This window comes from Prionailurus viverrinus, chromosome C2 (genome assembly GCF_022837055.1).
Source record: "Prionailurus viverrinus isolate Anna chromosome C2, UM_Priviv_1.0, whole genome shotgun sequence".
NCBI lineage: Eukaryota > Metazoa > Chordata > Mammalia > Carnivora > Felidae > Prionailurus > Prionailurus viverrinus.
In genome coordinates, this window is record NC_062569.1 from 5189330 (window position 1) to 5211897 (window position 22568).

A 22568-nucleotide genomic window follows, 5' to 3' on the forward strand; every position below is an offset into this window, starting at 1 on the left:
TTCAAGTTTTTTGCCCATTTTTCTGTTGGGTTTTGGCCTTTTCGAACTGATTTGAGGAGTTCTTCATATATTCCAGATGGTAATCCATTACATGAAAACATCTTCTCCCAGTTTAGGACTCATCCATCTTTTCTTAAACACTTGTTTCAAGAACAGAAATTCTTAGATTTAACATAGGCAGATTTTATGAATCGTTCTTCACAGACTGGCTTTTTAAATCTTATTTAGAAGATCCTTGCCAACTCTGGGATAATTAAAGATACCCTCTTACATTGCCTCCTAAAATGCTTTGTGTAAATCCCTAGTCCTCCTGGAATTTGTCTTTGGTGGACAGTATTAGATTCATGGTTTTCATGTGGATATCATATTGTTCCATAATATGTTACTGCTTGTTTGGAATTAGCAAATATTATTTGCTCATAATTCGTTCCCTGAGATCTTTCATGGTCTACCTGAAGCACATCCTTTGGTGAGGTCTTGGGTGGCAAACTGAGTTTTTTTTGGTCCAGTTCATCCGCATTTTGAAAAGTGTTTTTGCTGGTTTTAAAATTCCAGATTGGCAATTGAAATTGCCAGTTGGCAAAGAAATTACCTTTTCTTAATGCATTGAAGGTGTTCTATCATTTTTCAGCTTCCACTGTTGCTGCAAATCCAGCTATCGGTGTTATATTTTATTACTTTGTGGGTAGTCTCTCTTTTGTCTCTGAGTGCTTTTAAGCTTTTTTTTTTCTTTAATGTTTTATTTTGAGAGAGAGAGGGCACAAGCAGGGGAGGGGCAGAGAGAGAGGGGGAGGCAGAATCCCAAGCAATTCCACACTGGCAGCACAGAGCTTGACTTGGGGTTTGAACTCAGGAACCATGAGATCATGACCTGAGCCAAGACCAAGAGTCAGACATTTAACCGACTGAGCCGCCCACATGCCCCTTAAGGTCTCCTCTTTAGTGTCCTGCAGTATCTCTGTGCACCAAATGTGGGTTTTGTTGGGCCTCCTGGAGCTGAGGCTTGGTGTCTTATGTCACTTCTGAGATAGTCTCTGATATCTTTGTCTTCAAAGTCAGCAAATATTGTCTCTCCCCGTGCCCTCTGCCCCTTCCGGAACTCGAGTTACATATTATCCTCCATGTTACATAAGCTGTTCCCCATAGTTTTCATCTCTTTGTCTCTCTATGCTGCATTCTGGATAATTTATTTAGACCTACATTCCAGTTAATTACCTTGCCAGCTTTGTCTAATCTGTTGTGAAGTCCGTCTTGATTTTTAATTTCAATTATTATATTTTTCATTTTTAGAAATTTGAGTTCTTTTGGAAATCTTGATCATTTCTGATAGTCTCCTGCTACTTATTCATTATTTTAATCCTTCTTAAGTATACTGAACATACATATTTTCTCTTTTCTGCTGGTATTTCCAGTCTCTGAGCCTTTGCAGAGGTCATGCGGTTTCTTCTGGATTCTAATTCTTGGTGCATTCTTTGTGTGTTTTGTAATTTTTTGACTGCTAGTTCCTGGTATTTTATCTGTGGGGGATTATTTGAAGCCTGGATTGAAACAGAGAGTTTGCATTTGATTCTATCAGGGACCTGGAGGAACAGTCAGCCCCGAATCACGTCAAGCTATAATCTCCATACAAGGTTTTAGGCGACGTGCTCATCGGGGTTATAGATTCTCAGGGCTGTAATGTTTTTCTTTGCTCCCAACACCCAGACTTGAGGTGGGTAGAGTTTTGCCCACTGCCCTTGGAGGGCACGGGACACCGTATTTCTTCTCTTTGGCTGGAAGGTGCAGCTTCACGTGCCAGGGAAGAGGTCTCCTGTGAGCCTCCCCGTTTCAAACCAGTCCTGGATTTTTTTTTTTTCTTTTTCTCCCCGTCAGAGCCTGCAAAGTCTAGCATTCGTGATTCCTGAGCTTCCTCTGGTGCCTTTGGGTGAACCTGGCTTCACGCCTCACAGTACTTCTCTGGCTCCTGGCTTTGCCTTAGGTTGTGATCTTCGAGTATTCCTTCGTCCTTGGGCAGCTTTTTGTTGCATCGTCGTCTGTAGTCCTGGTGCTTGGTGTGTTGGGCTGCAGAGGGTCAGATGTCATTATGTAACCTGCTTTTTGTCTTCCAGCTCTCCGAGAGATGTTGCACAACCACTCCTTCGTGGGCTGCGTGAATCCTCAGTGGGCCTTGGCACAGCATCAGACCAAGCTGTACCTTCTCAACACCACCAAACTTAGGTAAATGAGTGAGTGTGTGAGGAAAGCAAGGCCGCTACAAGGAAGGTCTTGCAGGCACAGGCACAAAAGGCATGAGGTGCTTGGAAAGTTCCAGGCGGATAATGGTTTCAAATCCAGGCTCAGCCATTTACCATTTATGTGACCGGGGACAAGGTACTTTCCTAAACTGTGTCTCAGATTTCCCATCTGCAAATTTGGAAATCACTACTTAACTTGCAGGGTTTTGTGAGGATAGGAAATGACAGGAGAAGCCTAATGTTTGGAAGCCTCTTGGAGCTCAGTAAATGTTGGCCCCGGTGAACCAGGTGTTTAGGGCTTGGTGCTGGTGAATTCTAGCATCTGCTGTGTGCAGCGGGGTACTGTGGGACGCAAGAGAAAGAAGACCTGAGGCCCCCTTTCCTCCTCCGCGAGCACAGCCAAGGCTTACCCTTGCCACCACACCCGCCTGTGGGGCTGACGAGCACAGAAAGGTGGTCACAGCAGTGCCATTTGCTCTGCACGTAGCCGGCAACATTTCTGTTGATTGTTTCCACAGAGCTTGGTGGGTGAGCTCCTAGTGAGTCTAGAAGCTGTATTAAGTATCTCCTCGAGTAGGCGGCACAGAGGGGAGGGTGCTGCCGCCCTACATGTACGAGACCTCGCTTGTCCCCGTGGGGCCCCTGCCCGCTGAGCCCCGCGGTTGCCTCAGCCTCTGGAGCCTGTGAGCAGGGCGGCCACTGGACGTTGCTTGGGGGCGGCACACAGGTGAAGACCAATTTGATCTCCCTCACCTAGAAACTGCCCTCGTGCAGCCGACTGTTGGCTCGGACATCTCTTTGGCTAAGAACTCACTCCTCCTACGCCCTTTTGGTGCGGCTCTGTCCAAGGTCCATGGTCTTTGCTTTGAGGATCCTTTGGCTTGTCCGGTGAGCGCTCTCTTACTAATGTGCTAGGAATTCGCCTGCCCTTCTTCCTGCTTTTCCAGCATGTGTGAGTGCATTTCCAAGGCTCCATCCAAATCACAGTTGTGGTCAGGGTCTTTCACTTCACAAACAGAAATCCAGGCCAGTCCTAGAATTTCAGCTAGTAATGAATGTGAATGGTTTCCCCGATTGAGAACCAGGTTCAGCGTGCAGTGTCTGGGTTCAGCTCCTTCCTTTTCCACCTTATTAACTCTGACCTGGGACAAGTCAGGTACTTACTGGGTGCCTCGGTTTCCCCCCTAGAATGCGAGTGTACTGGATGCTTTGTCTGCTTTGACTGATAATGAAAAGAAGTCTTTAAACAGCCCTGTTTGCTGTTCGGATTGCTTAAGAACTATAAAGTGCCATTTATTTCAGTGCTGTGTTGTGTAAGGGGTTCAGTGTATTGTGTACTTTTCTGCTGCTTCTGGAATGTTGCCAGCCAGCGCATCATCCTACACCATACACCAGGGTGGTCTAATTCTGCCTTGTGTCCACTGGTGATTATTTAGCAAGTCTCCTACCCTCCCTATTCACTCCACACCATTTTTAATGGTGAATTGTTAAAAAAAAAAAAAAAAAAAAAAGTGGTTTATAGGATTTTTTGTAAGTGGGGAAAAGGTAAGCAAACAAAAATCCCTTAAATTTCACCTACAGGGCATTCAAGCGCCTCTTGCAGCACCAGGGGGTGGGGACAGAGCATGGGTGACTTAGTCTTAGTGCTCTAAGCTGCATGTGGAGGCCAGAGAGCCAAAGCCGTGGCTGGAGCACGCAGTGGGCCCGGCGCTGTGGAGGGGGAGGAGGTCTCCGTAGACCGCCGAGAAGGCTCCACAGCAAGGCGGAAGCGTCCCTTTGACCCATCCGTGTTTCAGGGGTTATTTTTCCCCTTTGTTCTGGCTGCTTGGCTCTCAAGCATGGATTCAGCCTTTCCTTAAAGTCACTTCATTTTTATTTTCAGTGAAGAACTGTTCTACCAGATACTCATTTATGATTTTGCCAATTTTGGTGTTCTGAGGCTGTCGGTAAGTTTATTTCCTGCTTCTCACTTCTGAAAGTTCCAACAGCTGGTCATTTCTGAAAATAATAGCTCTACCCTAATATCTGATTTGCAGGATGTTAGATTTTTCTAACTATGCTTAGGACAGTGTCTATGTTGTATGATTTGTAGATGGAAGTGTCTTTAGTTATAACAGTTTTATACAAAGCAGAACAATCATTTGGTAGCCAAGCTTAAACATGTGTTTGTTGTTATATAAGTTAATACATATCTACTTAAGAAAACTTGTAAAGAGATAAAAATAGAAATAAACATCCTCTAAGGCCCATGACCCAAGTACAACCAGCCCCAGCTGACAATATCAGGTCATTTCTTGCAAGACTTTTTCATTGCTTAATTTTAATTTAGAATTAAAATACTACTATTTATCTATGTAGGTTTATGTCTTCTTTTTAGGGGTGACAAACTCTACAAAAAAAGCCTTCTGGGATTTTTCTTGGGAGTATCTTTAATTTACAGATCAATTTGGGGAGAAAGTCTTTTGTTAGATTTATCCCTTAGCATCTCACACGCTTCAACACAATTATAGATGCCATGTTAAAAATCTTCCAATTGTTTGCTGCTAGTACATAGAAACACAGGTGTTTTTGTGTGTTGATCTTGTACTTTGCAATCTTGACAAACTCACTTAGGAGTCCTAGTAGCTTTCTTACAGATTCCATCAGTTACTACATGGCCTCTGTATGAATAAAGGCACTTTTATTTTTCCTGTCCAGTCTGGATGGCTTTTCTTTTTCTTCCCTGACTGCACTGGCTAGACCCTTAGTACAATGTTGAATACAAGTGGTGAGCATGGAAATCCTTCTCTTGTTCCTGATCTTAGGGGCAGACACATTCAGCTTTCAGAATCAAGTATGCTTTCTGCTGTACGTAGAGATGAGATGTCCCTTGTGAGGTTGAGGAAGTTCCCTTCTGTTCTTGCTTGCTTAGAGTTTTTATTCAGGAATGGATATTGAGTTTTTTCAAATGTTTTTTCTGCACCTGTTAAGATGATTGCATGGTGTTCTTTTTTAATTTGTTAACATAATGAATTACATTGGTTTTCATGTTAAAAACCAACCTTGAAATCCTGGAATGAACGCTGCCTGTACATGATGTATTATTATTTTTATATGTTATTGAAATAGATTTTATTTTTTTTAATTTTTTTTATGAAACTTATTGTCAAATTGGTTTCCATACAACACCCAGTGCTCATCCCCAAAAAATGCCCTCTTCAGTACCCATCACCCACCCACCCCTCCCTCCCACCCCCCATCAACCCTCTGTTTGTTCTCAGTTTTTAAGTCTCTTATGCTTTGGCTCTCTCCCACTCTAACCTCCTTTTTTTTTTTTTTTTCCCTCCCCCTCCCCCATGGGTTTCCGTTAAGTTTCTCAGGATCCACATAAGAGTGAAAACATATGGTATCTGTCTTTTCTCTGTATGGTTTATGAAATAGATTTTCTAGAATTTTGTTTACAATTGTTACATATATATTCATGAATGATACTGGTTTTTATTTTTGTTGTAGTCTTTGTCTGGTTTTGGTATCAGCATAATACTGGTTTCATAGAATGAATTGGGGGGGCATCCCTTCTGTGTAGAATTGGTGTTTATTCCTTAAATGTCTAGTAAAATTCAGTGAGGCCACCTGTGCCTAGAGATTTCCTCATGGGAAGGTTTTAGCTACAAATTCAATTTCTTTCATAGATAACTATTCAGGTTGTCTTTTGCTTCTTGACTGAGCTTTGGTTTTTGTTTCTTTTAAGGAATTTGTCCATTGAAGTTTTCAAACTTAGTGGTATGAAGTTTTTCGTAGTATTTTTTCTAATTATTTAAAAAAAAATTTTTTTTATTCTTTATTTATTTTTGAGAGAGACAGCGAGACAGAGTATGAGTGGGGGAGGAACAGAGAGAGAGGGAGACATAGAATCCGAAGTGGGATCCAAGCTCTGAGCTGTCAGCACAGAGTCCGACGCGGGGCTTGAACTCACAGGCCGTGAGACCATGACCTGAGCTGACGTCGGACGCTTACCCGACCGAGCCACCCAGGCGCCCCTTTTGTAATTCTTTTAATGTGTAGATCCTCTCTCATTCCTAATACTGGGAATGTATGTCCTCTCGTTTTAACCTAATCAGTGTGGCTAGAAGTTTATCAATGGTATTGATCTCAAAGAACTGACTTTTGGTTTCATTGAGTTTTCTCTATTGTTTCCCAGTTTTCTATTTCACTGGTATGTACTCTGATCCTTATTGTTTCCTTTCTACTTATTTTGGGCTTAATTTGCTCTTCTGTTTCAAATTTCCCAAGGTGGAAGCTGAGGTCACTGATTTGACATCTTTCTTCTTTTCTTTTTTTTTTTTCAACGTTTTTATTTATTTCTGGGACAGAGAGAGACAGAGCATGAACGGGGGAGGGGCAGAGAGAGAGGGAGACACAGCATCGGAAACAGGCTCCAGGTTCCGAGCCATCAGCCCAGAGCCTGACGCGGGGCTCGAACTCCCGGACCGCGAGATCGTGACCTGGCTGAAGTCGGACGCTTAACCGACTGCGCCACCCAGGCGCCCCTCTTTCTTCTTTTCTAATGTAGGTGTTCAAGTGCCAATAAATTTCCTCTATGTGCTGCTTTAGCTGCCTCCCACAACTTTTGACAAGTCATTTTCGTTTTCATCCTGTTCAAAATATTTTATTTCCCTTTTGGTTTCTTCTTTGACCCACAGGTTATTTAGAAGTATGTTGTTTCCAGTGACTTGGAGATTTTCCAGTGACTTGATATCTGTTATTGATTTCTAATTTAATTCCATTTTGGTCAGAGAACGTACTTGAATCCTTTTACATTACTGAGACTTGTCTTATGGCCCAGAGTCTGGTCTGTGCTGATCCGTGCACACTTGAAAGGAACTTGTATTTTGGTCTTGTTGAGTAGAGTGTTCTAGGAATGGCAAGCATAGCAGGTTGACAGTGATGATCAGATCTTATGGATCCTGATTTTCTGTCTACTTGTTCCAGTTTTGTTTTTTTTTTAATTTTTTTTTCAACATTTATTTATTTTTGGGACAGAGAGAGACAGAGCATGAACGGGGGAGGGGCAGAGAGAGAGGGAGACACAGAATCGGAAGCAGGCTCCAGGCTCCGAGCCGTCAGCCCAGAGCCTGACGCGGGGCTCGAACTCGCGGACCGCGAGATCGTGAACTGGCTGAAGTCGGACGCTTAACCGACTGCGCCACCCAGGCGCCCCTGTTCCAGTTTATTCTTTAAAAAGGGTGGGATTGAAACCTCTGACTATCATTGTGAACTTGTCTTTTTCTCTTTCCATTTCCATTAGTTTGGTCCTTCGTAGACTTTAAAGCTGTTACTGAGTGTGTAAACGTTTAGAATCGTCAGGTCCTTTCATCAACTCCTCCATTATGAAAATTACTAACGATGTTGTGTAGGTTCCTAACATGCAAAAAAGTAAGATGTATGGCCACGGTAATGACAGAAGGGGAGAAATGAAAGACAATTTAGGCATCTTATTTTTAACCATGTATTTCAGTCTTCCTAATCCGATGATTTACCTGGAATGTCATCCAACTTATTCACCCTCCCCCGTCGCTTTAGTTATCAGTGAGGCAGTAGAACTATGAAAGCAAGTGGAGTTCTTAGACCTACACAGAAGGCAGGTGCCTCCACAGGGCCTCACCCTGCCCTGTTCAGCAGGCTGTCTCCTCTCTGTTGAAATGGCCATCAGTGAGGAGGAGCAAGGTTTCCTTGTGGATTTCTGGGTGTTTTCTTTGTGGGAGATGGAGAATGAGTGTTAGATTTGGGGTTTCGCCCGTCGCCACGATCATGGTTTTGTGGTTGTTCACACAGCCACACCTCGTCTTCATTCTGCACCTCGCTGCGCTTCACAGACATCGCATTTTTACCAAGGGGAGGTCTGTGGCAACTGTGCAGAGCAAGTCTGGTGGCACCGTCTTTCCAGCAGCATGTGCTCACTCCGTGTCTCTTGTCAGTTTGGTGATTCTCACAGCATTTCAGACTTTTTTGTTATTATCCTATTTGTGCACAATACAAACTGATCAGTGATTATAACTCAGTGGAAACTCAGATGATGGTTAGCATTTTTTAGCAATAAATTTAGCTAAGGTATGTACGTTGTTTTTTAAGACACAGTGCTGTTTCACGTGTAACAGACGTGTAAATGGAACTTTTATATGCACTGGGAAACCAAAAAATTCATTTTACTCCCTTTATCGTGGTCTGGAAGCAAATCCACAGCACCTCCGAGGCACGTACACCCGTGGCGGTCTCACGGGAGGGAATTCAGGCGCCACCGGGACGCACGGTTAACGCTTCTCCCTTCTAGGAGCCAGCGCCGCTCTTTGACCTGGCCATGCTCGCCTTAGACAGTCCCGAGAGTGGCTGGACAGAGGAGGATGGCCCCAAAGAAGGACTTGCTGAGTACATTGTTGAGTTTCTAAAGAAGAAGGCTGAGATGCTTGCGGACTATTTCTCCTTGGAGATCGATGAGGTGTGTATTCTTCACATAAGAGTCCAGTTCTGTAGTTGGTCCAAGATCAGGATGAAAAGGCTGCCCACCCCAGCACGGAGCATATGTGTTCACATCTTCACTCCCAGCTTGCATTTCTGGGTTACACAACCGTTTTCTTACTCTTTCATGCCCATTTCTGTTCCCAGAGTGAAGGACTCATGTGAGGGAGAGCTGAATCCCACGGTCCCACAGGCCACAGATTATGCCAGGCCACTTGCCTTCCTTGTTTCTTCATCTTATTCGTTTAACCTTTGGGGCTTTCCATCTCCAAGTGTTGTTTAGTTGGTGAGCATATAGAAAGAAATAGTTATTCTGCCTCATGTCAATACAGAAAGCTCGCTTTAAGTGCTTTGCTCTCCTGCCCCCAGGGCGCGGCCCAGTCGGGCACCTGGCCACCCAGAGTGCAGGGAGGAGGACAGGACCCGGAGGAAGCAGCGGGAAACTGAACTTGATTAACTGTAACCGTGTTATTTCTTGTCCCCTTGTCTTGGTTGGCCTCTCTTCCGAAAACGAGCAGGAAGGGAACCTGATTGGATTACCCCTGCTGATCGACAACTACGTGCCCCCTTTGGAGGGCCTGCCTCTCTTCATTCTTCGACTAGCCACCGAGGCAAGTGACCAAGCCGACCCCAGGTGTGTGGGCCGGAGGGAGAGGGCACAGGGCCACACCTTCGTCTAGAAGGATGATGAAGAGGATAGAACAGCCCAAGGCCCCCTTCCCCTGCCTCCCTGGGCAGTACTCGGCAGTTACGCTGTAGATTTAACACCTAAGAAGTAACATTTGAAAAGCTTTAAGTGGTGTGCAATCTCCACTTGGAAATGAAAGGTGTTTATTAAAGCCAGTACGTATGTTGAGGTGTCGAATTCTCTTTGGACCAGGTGAACTGGGATGAAGAAAAGGAATGTTTTGAAAGCCTCAGCAAAGAGTGTGCTATGTTTTACTCCATTCGGAAGCAGTATGTATGTGAGGAGTCGACCCTCTCAGGCCAGCAGGTACTGTGGTGATAATGCCCATCAGCACCCGGGACGGGCACGGGCCCTCACACCACCTTTAGGAGATGAAACTGGCCGTCCCCGAGTTCCTAGGATTTCACTGCACAGGAGGGTTGGACACGGCGCTCAGCTTTTATTCATGAGTTTTGCTTCCTTCTGCTGGTCTGGAACGATGTCGCCGTCAAATGGAAGGACACAGGCCATCCCGAGGAGACATGGGAGGCTGTCTCCATCGTTAGCCCGTCGTGTGTCGCCTCTGCCTTCCGGTCCCACGTCAGCCTCCCCGCGCTTGCCCGGCTCTGGCAGCCTTCTGCATCCGACTACCACTCTGCCGGGAAAGCAGGGCTGTACTGGGGCGGCGTCCCTGGCCCTTCTTACGGATGGGCTCGGCTGGACACACAAGGGCCTGGGTGAATGCCCTGCTTACTGCTGCCATCCAGACGTCATCGTCAGGATCAGACATTATGTTAGAGCCCACTATAGTAAACTTCCTCCCAAATGGAAACAAAGTTTCCATGGGAGCAAGTCTCTTCCCCATGGCTCCTCTCTCACGTTCAGGCCTGTAGGCTCCCTGAGAGGCTGGCCAAAGAGGATGTGTCACCAGCACTGGCTAGAAAGTCTGTTGTAACCAGCAAGACTTCCCGGGCCCAGTACATGTCAGCCAGGAAACCATGCGCACCGGGATGTGAGCAGGGTGAACGGGAGGTTTGTGACATCTAACGTGTCTCTTCCAGAGTGACGCGCCCGGCTCCTCAGCAAACCCCTGGAAGTGGACTGTGGAACACATCGTCTATAAAGCCTTCCGCTCACACCTTCTGCCTCCTAAACGTTTCACGGAAGATGGAAATATCCTACAGCTTGCCAACCTGCCCGATCTATACAAAGTCTTCGAGAGATGTTAAGCACCGTCACTCTTGGACTCGGGGGTGTGCGGTTCCTGCACTGTGTCCTGATGAGGGTAGGTCTTAGGCTGAAGACTCCCCGTCTGCCTTCTGACCCGTAGCATTCTTTCACCCTTGGTGGACTGACCAGAAATAAATTGTCAGACACATCCTAACATGATTCCTTTTTTTTTTTTTTCAACGTTTATTTATTTTTGAGACAGAGCAAGAGCATGAACGGGGGAGGGCCAGAGAGGGAGGGAGACACAGAATCCGAAGCAGGCTCCAGGCTCTGAGCTGTCAGCACAGAGCCCAACGCGGGGCTAGAACTCACAGACCACGGGATCACGACCTGAGCCGAAGTCGGACGCTTAACCGACTGACCCACCTAGGCGCCCGATTCCTTATTAATACTTGAGGGGCTCAGTCGGTTGAGCCTCCAACTTTGGCTCAGGTCATGATCTTCGCGGTTCGTGAATTCCAGCCCCGCATTGGGCTCTGTACTGACAGCTTGGAGCCTGGAGCCGGCTTCCGATTCTGTGTCTCCCTCTCTCTCTGCCCCTCCCCTGTTCGTGCTCTGTCTCTCAAAAATAAGTAAGTGTTAAAATAAGAATTACACTTGAAAGGTTCTGGATCCATTTTTACCTATAATATACCTGGCTGTGTTAAAAAAAAATCCAAAAGTAGTTTGAAAGCCCTCTGGGCATCTCGTAATTCTAAAAATGCCCTCAAGATTTTACAGTTCTTGCTCTGGTTTGATTCTTTGTGTATTCTGGTAAATTTCTAATACTGGGTGATATAAATTATGTTGGTTCACGTGCCTTTTATTTTTTTTTTTTTTAATTTTTTTTTTTTTTCAACGTTTTATTTATTTTTGGGACAGAGAGAGACAGAGCATGAACAGGGGAGGGGGAGAGAGAGAGGGAGACACAGAATCGAAAACAGGCTCCAGGCTCTGAGCCATCAGCCTAGAGCCAGACGCAGGGCTCGAACTCCCGGACCGCGAGATTGTGACCTGGCTGAAGTCGGACGCCTAACCGACCGCGCCACCCAGGCGCCCCGGTTCACGTGCCTTTTAAAACAGGTCCTGGGGGCACCAGGGTGGTTCAGTCGGTTAAGCCCCAAAACTAGAGTCCTGAACTAGAAGAGGCTCTGGTGACACTGAGTATGGAGAAAGGTGAATCGAGGATCTGTTAGCACCCTCAGTAACCTAAGCTCATTAGTTTATTCGTAATGAAAAAACCTTGAGAGAAGACAGAAGTCCTTACGGAATCTGTAACGTGCACATTTTAAACCAGCCTCCTTTGTTAAGGGATGTGAACACTACCAGCTTACGTTCTCATTATTCTGACCCGAAGGATGACGTAAAAATACAAACCCGAGCCGTATGTGCCACTACCGTCAGATGCCTTTAATACTAGCCTGGTTCACAGAAATGTGCAGTGTGCACGGGAAGAACGCCTACAGTTTTGAGGTAAAATCCAGATGACAAGACTCAGTAAAGAACGTTCCATGGAAAGAACAGGGAACCGTCCCTTAAGAAAAAGTGGAACCATTCCCTTTGGAAGAGACAAATCTGTTGTATCACAAAAGAAGCAGGATCAGGTCCTACCACGTAGAACTTCCAAAAAGTTGACAGGGTATCTCAGCAGTGGCCCTCCGGGAGCCCAGCGGGGCACAGGCTGAGCGGCCTAGGCGGGGCGAGGAGGGGTCACCTCACGGTGTGCTGGCTCCAGCTGTGGGCCCCCACCCCTCCTACCCCGGGTCCCACTACTACGGCTGCGAAAGAAATATGTAGGAAATCCCCCCGGACTCACGACACCGGTTCCATGTTTTAAAAACAAAAGGCTAACTGCTCTGAAGAGGGTAATTCTCAGAGATTTTCTTCACATCCGAGTTCTGAACATGCAACCACCATCTCCACAAACACCTTGATTCTGAGGGCAGACGAGAATCACGGATCCTGCAAAGTGGCTCCATGATAAAAGCCTCTTAAACTGGGTACGTTTAAAGACGCGACTGAAGTTCTTAAAAAGCTGTATATTCCAGATTATTTTCCGTGAGGAGGAGGAGAAGAGGGGCAGCGTAAGAGGGACGCGGCTGCCCCGATGTGTTGAAAGGCTCCCGTAACAAAATGAATGTGTCAGGAGCCAGCTGTGGTCAGCAAGAGGGTGTGTTTAATAGGGTCTTGGGCCGACTTCCCCCCGCACCCCCCGCCGGGCTCGTCTGAGGTTTCATTCCACAAATCAGCAGCAGATGAGATACTTTACACGAGATACAGCACAGGCGATGTTGACGACAAAGGGCCCTACTCTTACCTTAAGAGCGTCAGGCTTTGGACTTCCCCGGCCACATGCAATAAAGCAAGTTTTATATACACTCCCCGTATCCGTATTTTTTCTAACGTTTTCTTATATAAATTTAAATATTTTACAAAAAAAGGCTTCTTCCTCCAAACATAGAAATTTGAGTGAAACATACATTCCCCACGTGTGAACCTGTTTCTTCACTAAAATATAAATGCTATCTGATACGAAGGGTAAGTGTCTTTGACCGCTGGAGAGGACTGAAGTCTGAATTGCACCGTGGAGAAGGCACTTGTGTTTCCCGAGGTCTCCAGCCAAGTATCTCACGGGGCGCTCACAGAACCGCCGTCCTCTCGCCGTGACGAGAGCCCCGTCACGGAGGCCGCTGGGGGAAATGGTGAGTAAACTCGATTCTACAATTATGGAAATAAAAAGTAAAAACAGCACGGACCAGTTCTTAGTCTAGAATCAAATTACAAACGAAATCCAAAGCGTTCATTCATGAAGATTCAAACCTGTTTCATTCTCTCATAAATTATAAAATACAAAGGTGGCTATTTTACTGACAAGACTCAAACAGTACAGAAGGGGGTTTGTGTCAGTGGACAGAAAGTCCCTCTGGGCGGGACCCCGGGCGCGGCTCCCGGGCGGAGGGGCGCCTCCTACTGCTGGGCCAGAAGTGCTGTCCTGTTGGCCTTCATCTTTTCCAGCCGCTTGGCCAGGTGGCTGTTGGTCATCTCCACCTCCTCGATCTTGTCCAGTGCCGTTCGTAACTGCGGACAGGGAGAGCCAGTCACTTGACACGGTCACACACAAAACCCGGTGCCACTTCAATGCCCCTGTCTGCGAGACGGGACCCGCTGGCGGCGCTGAACGGGGACACTGAGCGTGGATCACAGAAAGGACAGACATACAGCAGGTGGAGGAACAGACCGGCGCTAAAACAAAAGGGAAACCTCTCCTTTTCCTTAGTCTCGAACTGACCGAAACATACAAGTAAATGGCAGTCACCGTGCAGGTCAAAACCCACCACGGAACAGGGAGAGACCCACCGCTGTTCCCTTAGGACTGGACCCAGGATTCAACTCCTGACACCGCGAAGGATCTTTACGTTTTAGGAACGTGAGCGCGCAAAAGCAGGTACCTCTCGCTGTAGCTTCCTCTTCTCCGCCTTCAGTTCATCTTCCACTTTCTCCGCATTCTCGGCGGCGGTCTTATACCTCAGCACCTGGCCCTCGAGTCGGCTGACCTGTCAACAAGAGAACACGGGCCTCTGCTGACGGGCACTGGGAGCCCTTTGCTTGCAGCCACCATGGAAACGCAGCGTCATTACAAATCCCAAGTTGTCCCCTCACGGTGAGTCATAGGGCCTCTCAGAACCCAGCGGCTATTTATAGATGAGGAAGTGTCCCCTGAGAGGATTACAGCTGGACAGTCAACATAGGGCCAATTTCCCACGTCAGGTTTACGATGGACATGTTTAAGTGCCAAAGTAACACTGCAGGATCAGACACACTAAGTGGAAAAGCTTTTAGACTTCTTGAAACGTAGAATAAGGGATTTTCAAACTAAGAGACTTCCTGAAGTCCCCTGAGATATCTGGAAAAAACAGAATTACAGCTACGGTTTTCTACGTTTTCAATAGCGAACGGAAGGCTGAAGTGCCCTTCGGGGTCTCTTCTGCTAGCTTTCTTCTTTACTACAGAGCTTCTACAGAGATCCAACTGCAGAGACACCCAACCCAAAGAAACCTAGGTACTCCTGGAGTCGGCCACTTAGATGTGGCAAAGGGACTTTAAATCTCTCACCACCATACTGAGAAGGTACTTACATTTTGTTCCAACGTGGTTATATCCTGTTCTGCTTTTGAAAGCTTAAATTTGTATTCACTAATTTGTCTATTGGCATCTCCTAGAACAGAAGAAGAGAATGAATCCTCTCCCGGAGGGAGTGAAGGTGTGACCCATGAGGCGCTGACACCCGCTGCAGCCCGGGAGAGGACGATGCGGTCTCCAAGACAGACACGAATGCCCGCAGGGCAGCCACAGCATCTCCAGTGGCCCAGGCCCTAGAACGAGTCTCCTGCGAGAAGCTCCGGCACCGATCCAAGCCTCCCTTGGACCGGGGAGAAGAAAATGTACCCTTCACCCCACGATGTGCATAGGCTGAACGTGGAGCAAGGAGCCCTGTCGATGCCTCAGTGGCCCTGCCAACCTTGACCTGCTGACCCCCGTCCAGGAGCCTCCAGTTTCCTGTACCTTCCCGCCTCCCGGGTTCCCTCCTGCTGCCACACCTCGGGTGCCCCGCTCTCCCACCGCTGACTGAAGTCCCCAGCAACCTCCGTCATGACTCTCCTTAGTCAACTGTGACTTCTTCCCTGTCGCTTTGATTTGCACTGTCTTTTCTAACACTGATCATGCCTCTGAACGTGGACCCTGGCTCCGCCTCCCTCGGTCTACCTGCGTCTTGCCGAGGGCTCTGTGCGTGTGCTTAATAAACATTTGCTGAAAGAAATGCTTTTCAATAACATGTGGGTAATGTGATGGGTCGACTTCTAAGTCATTACTTGTACTTCTGACCTAAGCAGCACATCATTTAAAATGAGAAGTTTAGAAATTTCCTCCAGCAAACCAAATTTAACAAAAATCACTCGCCGAGGACCGAGCAATCTTTGTAACATGGCTCCTCTAGAGAAACGCCATCCCCGGGCCGGCGGCCTGCTCGAAACCCCCCGCCTAGAACACAGCCTCCCTGCCCGTGGCGCCGGCCCGGCCCCGGGACCTACTCTGCATGTCGATGAACTGCAGGTCTGAACCGTTGTGCAGCCCCGCCAGGTCGGCCGCCGTGCTCTCGCTGCGGGAGCACCTCTGCCGCTCTTCCTCCAGCTGCAGCTTCAGCCTCCGGATCTGCGGCGGAAGGAGGGGTCCGTCACAAGATCTGAAGGACACCGCGGGCCCTCACCGGCCACACGGGTCGTGCACCCAGAACCGGAGTGCCCACCGCGGGGGCCACACTGCCAGAGGCGCTGGCGACAAGCTGTAAAGCAGCGTCAGAAGGAGCCCGCCCCAGGACCAGGTGTGCCGATCGCAGCAGCCCCATCGTGTGTAGGCGGCTGCAACAGGTCTTTTCAGTGTTCTTCACTACTTTCATCAAATTGCTTTTTTGTTTTTAACTCTTTTATTTATCTTGAGAGCGAGAGCGAGCGAGTGCACGCACAAGCGGGGGAGGGCCAGAGAGAACCCCAAGCGGCTTCTGCGCTCTGTGCTACGCCCAACGCGGGGCTTGATCTCACAGACCGGGAGATCGTGACCGGAGCTGAAATCAAGAGTTGGGCGCCCAACCAACTGAGCCACCCAGGCACCCCTAAAATTCCATTTTTAATAAAATTCCAAGGGGAGTTAGATGCTTTTGCTTTGTCTTAGAATTAGGTTACATATTCTACGTTAAGTATTCAGGAAACTTAAATATTAAAACTTAAATTCATATTAAATATTAAAATTGAGAAGTACATTTAATTAATATATTAAATTAGGTATTCCACATTAACATTAAAACTTAAATATTGGCTTAAATATATTAGTATGCAAAAATAACTGCAAATCTGTTTTTGAGTTGGCTACATAGTTGATCTACCTTACCGTGCCCAAAATAAAGGATGCTTATAGTCACTTATTCGTAATAGCTCCACACTGGAAATAACCCAAATGTGACAGGAGGATTAACTAACTGTGGCACATCTAGACAGTGGAATTACTACCCAGCAAGGAGGGAGAGCGGAGTGTGCTGTGTGGAAGATGCCAGACAAAAGAAGAGTGAGTACATAGTGTAGAATTCTAATTATATAAAACTCCAGAAAATGCAGACTAATCCCCAGTGATAGCAGACCAGTGGTTGGTTGTCTGGAGAGTTGGGGAGAGGGAGGCTCAGGAAGGAAGGTTCACCAAGGGACACAGAAACTTGAGCATTACAAATATTTCCACCATACTGACTGTGGTCGTGGTGTCACCGGTATCGTTAAGGGTTGAGTAGCGTCCTTGCAAAATTCATACGAAGTTCTAACTCCCGGTACCTCAGAATGTGAACTTACTTGGAAGTGGGAGTCCCTGAAGATGCACTTAGTTAAGTTGAGACGAGGTCATGCCGGAATAGAGTGGGCCCACAATCCAGTACGACTGGTGTCCTTACAAAAAGAATGCCATAAGAAGAGAGACAGACAGAGGGAAGACGCTGTGAAGACACACAGAAGGCTGTGTACGGGCCACGGAATGCCAAAGTCTGCCGGCAAACCACCAGGAGCCAGAAGAGACGTGTGGAACAGATTGCCCTTCAGAAGCCTCAGAAGGAACCAACCCGGCTACTGCTGCCTCACCTGGGGCATTTTCTAATCTCCAAAACTGCGTAGACAAGAAATTTCTGTTGCTCCGAGCCAGCCGGTTCGTGGTACTTTGTTATGGCAGCCGAGGAAACAAATACGGTAGCTACATTTCTTTTTACCCTTTACGCACAGGCCGCTTATTCCGTACCAGTTATACCTTCGTAAAGCTGTAGGCTGCTCTAAATTGGCAAAGTGAAGAAACTAAAAAATCCAACAAAAAGGAACTCTGGGTTGGAAAAAGACAAGGCCCGGTGGAGACAGGAGCCCTGCACATGGGGAACAAGGAGATGAGGCGAATGGACACGTACCCCATGCTCAGGCCTCCGGTGCAGCCTCAGTTCCCAGAATGCTGATGGCGAGGCTGGTACCCGCACACGGGGGACCCGGGCACGTCTCCCTAGAAGACCATCTGCCTAGTCTAAAGTCAAGACCGACATACCCGAACGAAACACCCTGCCACATCAACTTCACCAAGACACTGACATATGCTTAAAGCTTCCCACTGGCATTTTAGCTCTCCCTGAAACGTAAGGCCGAATGATACACGTAAAAAAGCATCTGTTTGGAAATGAACTATGCAGACAGAAGAAATCAGAAAACAAAGCAATGAGCTATCAGGATAAGTGAAAATAACTGCATCCTGGAAATGACTGCAGAAACCGAAACCCAACAGAAGTATTCAAAGATAAAGTTAAGAATGTTTTTTAAAAAGTAGAGCAAAAGAGGGGTGCCTGGGTAGCTCAGTCAGGTAAGCATCCGACTCGATTTCAGCTCAGGTCATGATCTCATGGTTTGTGGGTTCGAGCCCTGTGTTGTGCTCCTCGCTGACGGTGTGGAGACCACTTGGGTTTCTCTCTCTTTCCCTCACTCTCTGCCCCTCCCCCACTTATGCACTTGCTCTCTTGCGCTCTCTCAAATTAAGTAAATAAACTTAAAAAAAAAAAAAGCGAAAGAGATCAAAAGGGATGGGGAAACCAGAGAAACAAAAAGGTTAAAACACTGGTCCCAGGGGTCTGTTGCCCCCTCCCCCAGATATCAGAGCCATGTTTCCCCAAATGCCTATTGCTCTTATCAGCAGAGGTCTGGGGAGCACCACAGCTCAGAACTACGATGGGGAGCTGCCTCTGGGACCAAGATGTGAGTCTCCCCGGGCCTCCTTCACCATTCATCATCAAGGGTCAAGGGTGAACGCGATGATCAGGGGTCCAGGTGGAAGAGAAGGCTTCCCTCACTGTGACCCCATCAATAGTGGCCAGGGGAATCCTCGAGGACCAAGTACGCCACTCCCCCAATGGGGAAAGGGTGAACTCTGCACTGGGAGGAAAGCCATGCTTCCCAGACACTTCCACCCTTTCAACACAGACGGTCGCCATCACCGTCTGCCTTGAGTGAACCAGGACTAGTCTTTCGTTATCCCATCATCGTCATGTCCATCTCAAGAACGGTCATCCTCCTCCTACGCTCTTTCCTAAAGGGCTCTGTACAACTCCTCCTCACCCTTCCCAAAGCCTGGAACTCTGGGTTACCATTTCCCCCTCATCCTCAGTCTCTTCTCGGAGCCGTCTCCTCACCTAGTGCACTAGCAGAAAAACGCTCTCCTGAGACGCTCCCTCTGCAGTCCTCTGGCCTTCTGGAGATTGCTTCCACAGTCCTCCTACCACTGAGCCTGAGAACAGAACACATGACCTGCTTTCTGTGCCGTGTCCCAACTATTCTCCCTCGGTGCTCCCCAAAACTCCTCTTTTCTGACCTCTTCCCCTCTAATTCCACACACCTGCCACCCCTCCTCACTGCCAGTGCCCCACTCCTGCTTCACCATTTAGCTCCTGAACCTCACTCCCTCGAGAATAGCCTTGGCAATTTCAAGATACATGTAAGTAGAGGAGTGCTCTACAACTGATGTCAGTTTCTAGAAAACCTCCTCTCCAAGGATCCTGCCATCTATCCCTTCTTGCCCTCGCCACTCTCTCACGGTCACATACTAGATCTCCTACTAGATGAGGGTAGTCCCTGCATAAGTCAGTCCCATTCTCTTCTTTCTAACCTCTGTTGCCGATCTTTCCAGCTCCCTCTCTCAGGACCCAGAATCCCCAAAGCCTTCAATCCCACCGGCACCTCCCATCTTCTTTCCACTGGGTCCTGACATCTTCCCCGGATTACCCATTAGCGTCATTACCCACCTAATCTCTGGGGCCATGGTTTTCCGCCCTCACCTCCTCTGCCCAGTTACACTCCCTGGTAAAATCCAACTCCACCCACCCATGCCGGCACCTGTGCCACTCAATGTGACTGCAGACACACACGCGGTAGGCGTGTTCACACAAACCTCTGACATCCCGTGTAACCGACATGTTCGTTATGTGTGCTGTTTACTGTCTGCTCTTCTTCCATAAGAATGTAAGGGCTACTCATGCAGGAATTCTTTAACTGCTGTGTTCACTGAAATATGCCAAATGCCTGCTAAACAGTGCGCTCTCTTTAAACATTTGAAAAGACTGAACAGGAGTCAGTCATTCTAGGAGAAGAGAAGATGGGAAGGGAGCAGATCAGTCAAGAAATTTCCCCAGGATTGAAGGACAGGAATTCCTACAACTGACAGGGGCCCATACCACGCATGACAACTCCAAACCACATCACTGTGAAACTTCCAAACACTAAGGGAAAAGTGTGATATAAACAGCCAGAGAGGGTTCTGCAGAAGGAGTCACATACAGAAGATGAAAAATCAGAATGCCCTTGAAATCTTTAACAGCCATACCAGAAGCCAGAGAATAATGAAGCAACTTCTTAAAAAAAAAAAAAAAAAAAAAAAAAGAGAAATGACTGTCATGAAGAATTCTATACCTAAACTGTTAATCAAGTGAGAGAGTAAAATGAAAACATTATCAGGCCTCCAAAGGTAAGAAAAATTTACAGCCCATATACACCTTTCTCAGGAAGTTACTGGGGGACAGACCAAAAAGAGAACGAATAAAAAAGGAGGAAGTCATAAGGCCTTGCAAAAGGGAATCCAACCTGAGCCACAGCAGAGGAAAGCCTAGGTGGCAACGGAGGGCAGTCCGGCTCTGCACGGAGGGAGCAGGCCATTAAGTTCCCAGGGGCACAGGTCGTGCTCCAAGAATCAAGGAGTGGAACTGAGGGGCGCCCGGGTGGCTCAGTCAGTGAAGCGTCTGACTTCGCCTCAGGTCATGATCTCGTGGTTCGTGAGTTCGAGCCCCACGTCAGGTTCTGTGCTGACAGCTTGGAGCCTGGAACCTGCTTCGGATTCTGTGTCTCCCTCTCTCTCTCTGCCCCTCCCATGCTCATGCTCTGTCTCTCTCTCTCAAAAATAAGTAAACATTTAAAAAAAAAAAAAAAGTGGAATTGAGAGAATACACGGTGGATCTGAAAACGCTAACAGCAGATTTCACTACCGTTGCAGACTCTGTAGCCAAACTGGTCATAAATACACAGGAAACCAAGCAAAGGAAAAGCAAAGGCATGCTATGAACTGTGGGGGAGCCGGAGCCTCGAAGGAGAGGGAAGGCACCCCTGGAATGTGGCCGGGCTCCAACGGCGAGTGGCGCTCGCGAGCCCTGATAAAACGCGCGGGCCGGGCGTGCCGTTCCTTCCGGAGGAGGATGGGGGCACAGGCCAGAAGGCCAGATGGGAGCTTCTACAGAGGGAGGCCAACAGAGAATGCCCAGAAGCAACTGAGTGTGTGGGACGGAGATGCACAAGAGCAGTACGCATCGAAAGACTCTGCCAGACCAGGTGGGCACGGTCAGGGGGGAGGGTGGGGAGGCAGGGCAGGGAGCTCCTGTCTTCACTACAAGCTCTGTGAAACTATTTAACTCCTTTGACTCCATGTCCTGTAAATTTTTTTAAAAGAACAGGAAACAACAAAGAGACAAAATGGGCATCATCTTTTTACCCTTCAAATGTTGCTTGCGTACTGATGTTTGAAGTAAGCACCCTTCTTTCTTGTGTACATTTTAATTCGCTAACGTTTTACCCTGTGATTTAGTCCATTACGACCAACATTACCTTCCAATGAGAAGAATGCCTTTACCTGTGATAGTAGCTCTTCCTTTTCTCCAGCAAGTTTTCGTAGCCTGACGTCTAAAAAAATTGGAAAAGGCTGTAAACCAAATTTGTAATGACACAGTACTGGAACAATTAAAAATAATTCTTGAAATTCAAAAACAACAAACATTATCTGATAAACAGCTCACAGCTTTCTATTGAAGAGCTTCGAAGGAAATGCTTCAGTTAATGGTATTAAGGAAAAGTACTTAAATATTCACATATTGCCACATAGCTGATAGTTATCAAGGCACTAAATACAACATTTGCTCCCAAGGGCAGTGATTTTCCATTTAAAGACAAACCAAAGTACAAAGATCACTTCCTTGTTTCAAAATGTGCAAGCTTTCACCGTAGGCAGACGACTCGAGCTGCCGGGGTGTTCTCGCAGGCTTGATGAAGCCTCACAGGAGCAAACATGATGTGGGGGAGAGGGGGCCTGGGCGGGGAGGCTGGACAGGGGAAGCAGGAACTCAGTGCCGAAGAAGCCAAAGGCCCACTCGGGCCAGTGGGGGCACACGGGGACCAACCCTGAGCCGAAGGCTGTCAAGGGCTAATCCGAGGCACGGCAGCTGGATCGCCGGGGCTCGCTCCCGGCCCGAGAGGAAGACGGCTGCTTCCCCGGCACGCATCAAAACTGGATCCTGGGCGCCTGGGTGGCTCTGGCGATTAAGCGTCCAGCTTCGGCTCGGGTCACGATCTCGAGGCTCGTGAGGTCAAGCCCAAGCCCCGCGTCGGGCTCTGTGCTGACAGCTCGGAGCCTGGAGCCTGCTTTGGATTCTGGGTCTCCCTCTCTCTCTCTCTCTGCCCCCCCCCCCCACACTGTTCGTGCTCTGTCTTTCCCTCAAAAACATTTAAAAAACAATTAAAAAAGAAAACAACCGGATCTTGGACTGAGGGAGGACCACAGATGAGTAAAAGCAGCAGCCGACATCAAGCCAGCACCTCCTACAACCAACCGGGGTCACAGCTAAATGCAAGTGCTGGTTTCCTCAGCACCTTTCAGATCAACAGAGGACACCCTGAGCTGCCCCCAGCCACACATTCAACGCATTCTCTAGAGCGGCTCCCACTGCCTCGCCTGCATCTGCTGTATCAAAGTGCTGTGCATGGGGCGCCTGGGTGGCGCAGTCGGTTAAGCGTCCGACTTCAGCCAGGTCACGATCTCGCGGTCCGTGAGTTCGAGCCCCGCGTCGGGCTCTGGGCTGATGGCTCAGA

The 22568-nt window shown here is 47.8% G+C and overlaps 2 protein-coding genes across 15 annotated transcripts in view; one reads left to right on the forward strand and one right to left on the reverse strand.

The window, feature by feature from the left end:
- The window catches only part of MLH1 (mutL homolog 1), a 55762-nt gene extending 33684 nt beyond the window's left edge, over nt 1-22078 (forward strand). For 2 of the 5 annotated variants that reach the window (XM_047875048.1, XM_047875047.1), the window contains exons 14-19: nt 2109-2217; nt 4117-4180; nt 8545-8709; nt 9248-9340; nt 9610-9723; nt 10458-10780. In XM_047875048.1, coding sequence (XP_047731004.1) covers nt 2109-2217; nt 4117-4180; nt 8545-8709; nt 9248-9340; nt 9610-9723; nt 10458-10625 — 713 coding nt within the window. In that variant the 3' untranslated portion in view covers nt 10626-10780. Of the gene's footprint in view, nt 1-2108; nt 2218-4116; nt 4181-8544; nt 8710-9247; nt 9341-9609; nt 9724-10457; nt 10781-14825; nt 15421-20706 lie in introns of those variants that run through there. The other 3 variants (XR_007155609.1, XR_007155607.1, XR_007155608.1) reach the window with 3 other exon arrangements.
- The window catches only part of LRRFIP2 (LRR binding FLII interacting protein 2), a 105080-nt gene continuing 95273 nt past the window's right edge, over nt 12762-22568 (reverse strand). For all 10 annotated transcript variants that reach the window (XM_047875059.1, XM_047875051.1, XM_047875052.1 and 7 more), the window contains 5 exons: nt 21337-21386; nt 15696-15816; nt 14742-14821; nt 14055-14159; nt 12762-13683 (listed from right to left, as the gene is read on the reverse strand). In XM_047875059.1, coding sequence (XP_047731015.1) covers nt 13573-13683; nt 14055-14159; nt 14742-14821; nt 15696-15816; nt 21337-21386 — 467 coding nt within the window. In that variant the 3' untranslated portion in view covers nt 12762-13572. The remainder of the gene's footprint in view (nt 13684-14054; nt 14160-14741; nt 14822-15695; nt 15817-21336; nt 21387-22568) is intronic.